Here is a 10000-nt window from a genome sequence, read left to right on the forward strand (position 1 = left end):
GCTATCTATGCAATATTTTATGCTGCACGTTTGCTACATGACCATTACATTGAAAACTGAAAGACTGGTTGTGTTTACATTTCTAATTTTATAGAACATCTGTTTCTTATTTTCAATGTCATTATGATAAGGGTTTTATCTACAATTGCTTACATGTATTTGCTGCCAAATTTCAGACGTGCTAACTTGTCCATTCAGCTCAACAAGCATGCGCGACCTAATCCTAATACTTATTATTTTGTAAACCTTCATTTGGCTGTTTAAGGAGCATTTAAAAGATACTTTATAATAAAACACACGTGAAAATAGCACAAGATTATACAGAAAGGTATGATGTTTATTTTATAATCAAGAAAGGTTTCGGGTGACTGAAGAGGTCAATGATCGCCACTGCACTGAACATACAGAGCAGGAAACCAGAGAAAGGCAGGTATGATATATAAATGATCTTAATAATATATAATATATGGTATATAGTATACATAATAATGGTAATGAGCATAATAATAACAGTAATTATTATTATCACTGTTACTGCTATCTTTATAACTATAGTAATAAAAATAGTTATAAATCTAAGACTGTATTGCCAGTATATTGTATAAATATCGGGAGAAGTCACAAGAGCACCGCTAGCCGCATTGTGCTTAACCAAAGTATTACGCAACGTGTTAGTATACGTAAAAACAATATAAATTCCAGCGCCTTTAAACATGTGTTGTAGACATGTACAGAGCGGTCAGGTCACGTTGGTAATTAGGCGTGCGACGACCTTGCCTAGTTTGTGGCTCCCTGTTGCAGTGTTGAAGTTGTTAGTTAAATGGATGAACGCTACTTCTACCATCTGCCTTTGTCGTGGGGGCAGGCCTTGTTTTTTAATGGAAGCCTGGGACCACTTAGGGAGATGGCCGTCGGTGTCGACGTGAACAACGAAGGCGCTCCTCGTGTCATGTCGTCGGAGGGCGCTGCGGTGTTGGTCGATTCGTTGTTCGTGGAGGCCACGTCTTGTCTCACCTATGTATACGTTATCGCAGGCAACCCAAGGTATGCTTTACACCTGGCTAAGAGGTCTACTGTGGTCTGACCTCTTTTCTCTTATGATATCTCTGATCTTCTTACCAGAAGTGGTAGCTATCTTCAATGTGCGGCCCAACAGGGCCTCCAGGTGTTCTGTCAGCTGCGAGTGTGGGATAATTATGTGTCTTGTTCTGTGTGGCGTCCCTTCTTGATCTGGTCATGAATATTTTCCCCTTGCGTCGGAGGTGGGTGAGCAAGGCGCGAGGGTAACGGAGGCGTTGGTAGGTGTTCTTGACGTGTTCCATTTCCTTCTGCAGAAACTCCGGACTGCAGATTCTAAGTGCTCGGAGGAAGAAACCAATGACCCCGCCTTCTTTGGTTATATTGTTGTGGTCAGAGACATAGTGCATAAAATCATCTTTATCTGTGGGCTTGCTGTAAACAGAGAACACCGGGCCGTCAGGTCTCCTATGGATCAAGGAAGCTGTTCATTTATCTCCTCTTCTTTGGTGAACTGTATGGAGGGGTGCACTGCATTTAGTCTATGGAGGAGGTCTTGAAGGTTTGTCCTGGTTGGCACTACAGTGGAGATGTCATCTACATAGCGAAGTGGTCAGCCTCGAGGGTTTCCATAAACAGCTGAGCAAGGACTGTTGAAAGAGGTGAGCCCATCGCAAGTTTGCTCGTACTCACGTCCTCGGAATTCTAACGGGCCAAACTCCACGCAGAGGCGGATGAGTGCGACGTAATCATTTCTCGGCAATGGTAGTTCATCCTCGTCCATTCCTTTCAGCGTTCTTGTTGCTGCTTCGATGGCCCCGCCAATCGGTACGCTGGTAATGAGCGATTTTACGTCGAAGCTGACAAACTTTTTGCATCTTATCCCGACGTTTTGCAGTTTGGCCATCATATCGGTGGTGTTTGATAGATGACAACCGCTGATGGAATTGCACTTGAGGCACTTGAGAGAGGTTCTGTAAGCTTCTTAGCTAACAGGTGTGGGGCACTCCCGGTCCCGTTGGTGATGGATCTCACGTGGTTTCCTTCCTTGTGCAGATTTAGCAAAGACTTTCCCTTCTCCGAACATCTGAGGATCTTCCTTGCTGCTATGTTGAACTCTAGGGACCTTGCCTCCGCGCTTCCTGTCCTGGCTTTCCTGTAAGTAGTGACGTCCGAGAGCAGTACTTCCATCTTATTGCAGGAACTCAATACATGTATATATACACCTCTATCTCTTGCCTCATATACCCTGATGAAGTAAAAATGGCGAAAAGGCCTTCGGCATATTCATGTACTTGCCTTTATTTCTTCGCTGTTCTGCTTGTAATTTGTTTGACATGAATTCCACACTGGGTAGTTGTGAACCCCCGGCATCTGAAAAAAAGGATCAGTGACGAAAATATGTATATAGACCTTACTATATGCAAGTGCGAGCACACACGCCTCCTTAAACAGGGACCACCCACCACTGAGAATACAGAACAGGAAATCAGAGAAAGGCAGTTCTGATATATATAATCTTCATAATACATAATATATGGTATATAATATACGTAATATCTATATTGTGTATGTTATATAACATACATGAAATATAGCATTGTATATTTAAAATATATAAAAATTCATGCTGATACTATATATGATAATATGTAAAGTGATATGATGTTGCATTTAGTTTGGTAAGCATTTTACTTTATTACTTAATTTTTATGCTACCTAAAATCAATTTCCTTCTCTGTGAGCGCTGCCTGAAGACGAGTGCGCCCGTCGGCAGTCTCGCGGAACGGCCGCTCGGTCTCCCAGCAAAGCATCTTTCAAATGGATCGTGAACTAAGAATATGTATATCGATTTATATCAAGTATTGTAGCGAAAAGGGTAAACAGTTGTTAACGAATAGGATAAGTGGACAAAAAAAGGGGATAAAGAAGAGAAGGAAATTGTAAGGGGGAAAGAAAAGACCATGCGAAATTAGCTGAGGAGAGGGTGATTCCCTACAATAGGCCTCACTCTCCGTCTCCCCCCCCCCCTCCCATGCCAACAATTAGCAAGGATTTTTTTTTTTTTTTTTTTTGGGGGGGGGGGGGTAGGAATGTTGAAGTCAATCAAGTAATAAAATAGTTGTTTTTAGGACATTTAAGTTATAACCCAGAATTTTAGCATGTGATGTGGCATTGCGTGGAAGTCCTTAAAATAATACAATACCAATTACATTTCTTGTAAGCCTACCATGTAAACAAACTGATAGGGCATGGGACGGCCTGTGTGCGACGGCTGGTTATTCAAGTATTTGGCGTTGCAGATAAAGCCAATACTGTAACAGTAAGGTATTATGATTTAGCTGATTTGATAAAAAGACTGTAATAGCATGTTAGACATTGAATATGAAAATACTGTTTTGCTGGTAATGACATAGGTGATGTTTTTGTCAGAAGGGTAAGAAACAAAAGTGTGATATATTAACTCACAACAATGTGTGCAACGATTGCTTGTTTCGGAAAGATACAGTAATCATTTAATGAAAGAAAAAAATGTGAACATAACAGAAATGTATTTTTTGCAAATATTAACGAAAAATATATTTGTGTCCGGACACGATTTGTTTCCCACTATATTTTCATTGTTTATTTTTTACTAAAAATCCGGCCCAGGCGGGTAACTAGGAGCTAAGGTTTAGAGACCAATCCCTTCCTGACCCTTCCTTTCACGTTATAGAGCATAAGCGAAGAATAAAAAATAAGCCCAACCCCATCCTATATCACCTGTATGTGGGTAGATATCGTGTCCACAAGCTGCTCAAATCGCCGAAACTTACCGTTGTATACATCTAATTTTAGGCATTATAAATTTCCTACATGCTCCTTATATAAACTATCCCAGATTCGTCAGTCTGTGTCCGCACAGCTGAAGCTCAGCTACAAGCAGACATTCTTATTAAGCGGAAGTACCAGGGTAGAATTCCTTCTCCCAATTTTGGTTTCTAAGTATTATCTCGATTTGAGTTACTTCATGTATTCATCTGTGGGTTTAAAAATGCAGCATGGCCTATGATTCAGCTACTTGCAGTAGGCCCAAACAAGAGTTGTGGTGTCTATTGCAACGGTTTGGAAGGTGCCCCATTTCTGACAACGGACTCGTCTCTTAAACTCTGAGTAAGAGTGACTCAGAAGAGGAAGGTGGTGGTGTCAACAATCGTGCTTAAACTCATTTACTACATCGGACCTAATATGATAATACCGTATGCGGCCAGAATTAACTAGGCTAACCTGTTCATCAGATCCCTAGGGGCCGGAATCTACTAAAACTTACACTAGAATATTCATAGATTCATACAACAGGTGTAACATATTTCTGCACTGCAACAATATGAAGATGATAAGGACTAGAAATGACTTAATACCGGATCTAGAATCTGTAAAGTGAATAGTTAATATAGCTCTTAAAAGGAGTTTAGTGATTGTAGCAAGGACGAGGCAATGGAGTTCGGCCGGTGTACCAATCTGTTTTCCCATCCGAAATTTCTCCCCTATATACCATGTGTGTCACCAAAGCGTAGTCGGCCTGGCTCTATCCTGCCGGAACATACAACTGGCCCATCAAATACCTCGCTCGTTGCTGTCGTGGGGGAGGGCTGCTTCGGAGACGGAGACTGGGGCCCAAAGTAGGGGTTCACCCCTACCTTAAATCTCAGCCCTCGCCTCAACTAATTTTAATTGTATTTTCTTCTACCTCTTCCTTTTCCTTCTCTTAATCATCACTTTCTTCTGTCCACTTCCTATGGTGTAAGAGCCGTGATGAAAGAGTGAAAGATTGACTTTGTGTCAGTCATGAACGAGAGCCATGGGCAAGGTATTCCCTTGGTTAATCGCCTAGCCCATGCTCCACAGGGGGACCTTGAGGGGTAGACCGTTAGCTCTCTCCATTTATTTCAACCTCACTATGGCCAATAATGAAGATTTTTTACCCTCATTAGGGGCATTAAGGCTTGCCCTTTCATCAACTAGCCTATATAAATTTGACTTCATTGATTTCTCAACCCCTGCCCCTCCTTTGGCCACGGCTCCGACCACTGATACTAATGTTTGCTGTCAACTCGATTCATTCCGAATCATCCACCCAAGTCATTAATTAAGCTCCAGAATACACCCCTTTCTCTCTCCCAACATCCTCCCACTTCAACTCCTATTGCACACTCTTCTTCATTGTCTACCCCATCAACCTTATTACTATTCTTCACCCTTAATGTCCTCCCTACACTACTACCTCTCTCCATACCACCCCAACTTTCTTCCGCCCTCACCCTTCTACTGCTTCGACCTCTCCAAACCTTTTGAGTACCCTTTTTGGCCCGGTCAATTGGGATCGATTCTTTGTGATCCCCCTACAGCCCCGTACTCTGACAATACCCTTCTTTTCCAACAATGTCTCCAAAATCTTGTCGGCAAAGTTTCCTTTCGCAGTCGTTCCGATCGTTCACGCCTCGCCACAGTTACATCTGGGTCCCAAGCTCGTGCACCATCTCCCCTGACTGACTTCACTGGCAAACCTGTTCCTGTCCAACCTCACTCCCTTAATATTTGTACCGGAACTGTTTTCGTCTCTCAGACGAGGACTGGTCAGAATGTGAAAACGACTTATTCACATGTCTCATCGACTATGATGCAGTGGCAGTCCAGTGCTACACTATTCCTCCCAGAAGCTAACGTAAGTCCTACACCAATATTGCCAACATAAGTTTCCGTAGACATGACCTCCCCCATGAATTTTATATTGGTGGAGTGCCCTGCCCTGTCCGAACATATCGACCCGTTCTTCAGTGTCAGAAATGTTGACGATTTGGACACCCAGCCAAACACTCTCCTCATACGGTGTTACTCTCCATCTGATCGACCTATACCTTTAACCCCATCACCTTTTACAAATCCCCACCGTATTCCATTTTCTCTTCTGCTGTACCCTTTTCACTACCTTTCTACCCTACAGCGTTCTACAACCTTTGACATCTAACACATCTTATCGTAATCGTTAACTAATTTCCACCCTTTTTGCCATAATATTTTACCATAGTGCTATATGACTTCTGATGTCTAGCACATGTAGTTCATCTAACCATTAACCATTAACATAAGACTGGGAATTTCTTTCCCGGGGGGGTGGGGTATATCTTGCTACGACGTCCGTTTGCTACGATACCTGGCCATTTTTCAGTGGACAGTGGCTGCCACTTTTCTAAGGAGTCATTACCCCCTTGCAATCGAAACAATTTTCCGTGGTAACTACAATAGAAGTCTGAGATAGCAATAACATACCTCGCACACTTTAATTTTCTAGATATTTTTTCTGTAACCAGACACATGTTATAAAAAGTAAAACACACCTATAAAAAATAAATAAAACAATAACGGTGGTTTATTTTCCCCAATTGAAATTCCCGAGACTCACATGCGGAAATCTCTCTAAGAGTCAGCGAAGTGCAGGATGAGTGCTGGATGTGTAAACAATCGGCTCTGGTGGCGAGTCGGCCGGGTGGGAAACAAGATCCACGTACAGAGACATAAGTCTAAAACCCTATAAAAGAAGAAAGAAGGCCGGGCTGGAGGACCATTACAATAGCAAGATAATAGTTATCACTTAGGCCATTGTCATTAACGGTTTGTGATCCTGGCTTATGTTGATGTTAAATATTACTAAATGTTGATGGTAGGTGAAATAGGAAATGAGAAGTTAAAATCCATGTTACAGAAAAACGCAGAAAGCAATTAATAAAGTGTTTATATATTTTTAAACAGTTGGTGAAGGTTCTTGCCTTTGAAATATAATTTTCGGGCAGGGATTTGGTCCAACGCAGTAGCGGTTCTTCAATTGTTTATTGTTTTCAATTGGTTTGTTGTAGCATATATAAAGAACTTTAATTCTTCTTGCATTAGGTGTTCCCATATAATCTTATCCAATTCCCATTGTAAGTTGATTCTATTGTATGTCTAGAATATGCCCCCCAATCCCTTGCTCGCTGTTGTTGTGGGGGTCTTAGGAGACGGAGACTGAGGGCCAATGTAGGAAATCTCCCTCGACTTAGACCCGAGTCCTCACCTCAGCAAAAGTTGCATGGTCTTTTCTTTTCCCCATTTCATTTTCCTTCTCTTCATCTTCCTTGTCTGTCCACTTATGAACTCATTTTTTCCCTTTTTGCCACAATACTTATCATAATGCCATACTTAGGGGCTTCTTTCCCAAGACCCACCCTGTCGCTGTATTTTGATTATTCCGCTAATTACCTTAGATGTTGATGCAGCAGAACATTTTCAGTAAATAAATAAAATATCTAGAATTGGACTCTGGTAATTGTTTAGAATACCCTCAGGTATTTGGTAATGAGAGTGAGGCACCCTCCAGAGATGAAGTCCCAAAACCAGATTTCTTTTTATATGTATTTATACCCAGTGATCTTGGGGGATGTGTGGGGAACCAGGGGTTGAAGGGGGGATAATGGGTGGCACTCAATGTCAGTACCAACCTGGTAAAATAGAAGAGTGATTTATGAAACTTTAATAGGGGTTATGGTCCCCTTGCATTTGACAATATATTGACAAAGTGTCTGTATATTATTCATATTTTATCTTGCAATTTCCCTGGGAGCCGGGCCATATTTAGAAGGCCCGGGCGAAGCTAGAACTTCGCAAATCATAAAGAAGAAGAATTTCCCTGGTACAATTCATCCCCTCCCCTGCTATTAGGGCCAAGATTGTGGGCACTGGGGGGGGGGGGGGGGGTCTGCAGCATAATTTAGAGAGAGAGGAATCCATTGATGCCACTTTCTTCATGATTAGTCATGTGAAAGTATTCTGATTTTTTACTGGACTATGCAAGCTTAGAAAAGTTTAGGCTAAAATAAACTTTGCTAAATCTCAATAAAAAAATAATTTTCCTGAATTGTAATTGGCATTCATGGATTCCTTATTGTGTCTAGTGTATATTTTTTGTAGAATTAGTCCGTGCTAGGCAACAGTAGTGACAATGCTAGACCATGAAGTGTCCTGGGGGAATTGCAGTGGAAATTATGGAGTATTTACATGCTTTTAAAAATATAATCCTTTTTGGAGGCTGCCACTCCCCCATCCATAGCCTGGATTGTAAAATCTCCATCCCATCTGACTGGCAAAACAGAGCTTGGACAAGTCTGAGTGACATGCCCTATGAATGACATCATAACTTTTAGAGAAACATCTGTTTCTGTTTGCTCAGTCCTGCACTGTGGAAATTATGGAAGTTTTTGTTATTCATATTGTGTTTGTTTATTCTTTCTGCTGATTCTTACTATTAGTTTTGATAAGTAGACATTAATAGGAGTCCATTGAAACTAGATTTTATGGTTTCACGATATGGTCCTATTCTAAATATGTGCCAAAAGCTGTACATTGGTGAGACAAAAAATTTGCAAATAATGGATTGCCTTCTATGCATATTTTCCATATTTTATTGGCATCAAGTAGAGTAGCCTGCCATCAACCTACAATGGTGACCAGCAAACCAGTTGGTGCTTTGATGAAAGGTCAACAACACTCACATATAATCTGGTGAAGTGCAGTTTGTAGGTTTCCTTCATAATTTATTGTTAGGAGTGAGTCCATATATTTTCATTCCAGAATATATATGTTTGAGCACTGTAGGTTCACATGTCACGGCAGTTGCTTGACCTCTTGTAAGATTTACATATTGTTTGATGTATTTTTGATATTTACTCTGCAAATTTCCCTGATGCAGTCTGAAACTACTATATCTGGACATCTGGAAGCACGTTGTTCATTAGTATTGATGGAGAGCAACTTTGTAGAGATACTCCTTTCTAAGGGAAATATGTGTAAATTTATATCCACTAATGAAATATGTCACCTTCATCAAATATTAACCCCATACCTATGGGAATGATTATAGGCATCATGAGATATTTTGGCTTTGTGCTGGGTACAGCTGTAGTTGTCATAACTTGCTCCTGCTTTGGCATGCTGGAGCTAATTATTGTCAGTATTTTTGTGACATACAGTAGTAGAAAAGTTATTTGGATTTAGTACAGGTTTATAATACTAGTTCACTTTATATATTTACAGAGAATGCAGTCTCTTACAATGCGCTGCTTGTCAGTACTCCACAGAGCAGTACCTGGATGCAGCATTTCAAGTGTTATATCTCCATTTATGAGGCCTCTTCATATGATGCCTATAATTTCAAGAGAAGTTATAAGAAAACCAATGCTACAGGTATATGGAGTTATATAAAACATATGTATTTGCATGGTTGCCTTTTTGAACATTTAAATTTTTTCTAGATCATCTTTAGTTGTGTTTTCTGATAGCGTAATGTACCAAACATAAAAAAATATGGTTAAAGTTGTGTAGCTCATAATATGCAATATCTTTGGAAGTTGTTGTTTTTTCTTCTTTTTAGTACTTTTAGTTTCTTTTTTTTACAGTTTCACTTACTCATATTCTTACCTGATAGAGACCTCAAAGCTCTTTTTTCTAAACTGAGTTAGGACAAAAAGTTGTAAAAGAAGTCAAAATATTTTTGGTTGAGAAGCATGGTATCTGGAAAATGACAAGTCTAGATTGAATTTTTTTAATATATGGGCAGTAGTTCAATTTTTGTGTGTGTGTGGGTGAGCCCAAGTTGCTCATTGACCAGTGAAGATGGGATGTTTAATTTCCTTCAGAAAATAAATGCCTATTATATTTTTTAGTAATTTAAAGTCTGTCTTATGTCAGAGATCTTCAGACATTTTCCATTCATTTTATTTTATTTCCCCCAAATAAAATGGATGTTTGGAGCTTGAATATCGAGTTATGTGGAGAGCTAGTAGGCAGCTATGGCATTGCTGGTAGTGAGGTATGTTATTGGACCTCATTTACACTGTACATCATTTAAGCTTCTTTAAAGCAACTGCCTGTTGTATAAAAAATTTAAACGGTTAAAAGATACTGAACTTTT

At 40.3% G+C, this 10000-nt stretch overlaps 1 protein-coding gene across 1 annotated transcript in view; it reads left to right on the plus strand.

Moving 5' to 3' along the window:
- Positions 1–6486: 6486 nt before the first annotated feature.
- Positions 6487–10000, plus strand: part of LOC125045003 (39S ribosomal protein L36, mitochondrial-like) — a 4159-nt gene continuing 645 nt past the window's right edge. Inside the window, exons 1-2 of the mRNA XM_047642021.1 lie at positions 6487–6669; positions 9124–9273. Coding sequence (XP_047497977.1) covers positions 9127–9273 — 147 coding nt within the window. The 5' untranslated portion in view covers positions 6487–6669; positions 9124–9126. The remainder of the gene's footprint in view (positions 6670–9123; positions 9274–10000) is intronic.

Source organism: Penaeus chinensis, chromosome 36 (assembly GCF_019202785.1).
Source record: "Penaeus chinensis breed Huanghai No. 1 chromosome 36, ASM1920278v2, whole genome shotgun sequence".
NCBI classification, from domain to species: Eukaryota; Metazoa; Arthropoda; class Malacostraca; order Decapoda; family Penaeidae; genus Penaeus; species Penaeus chinensis.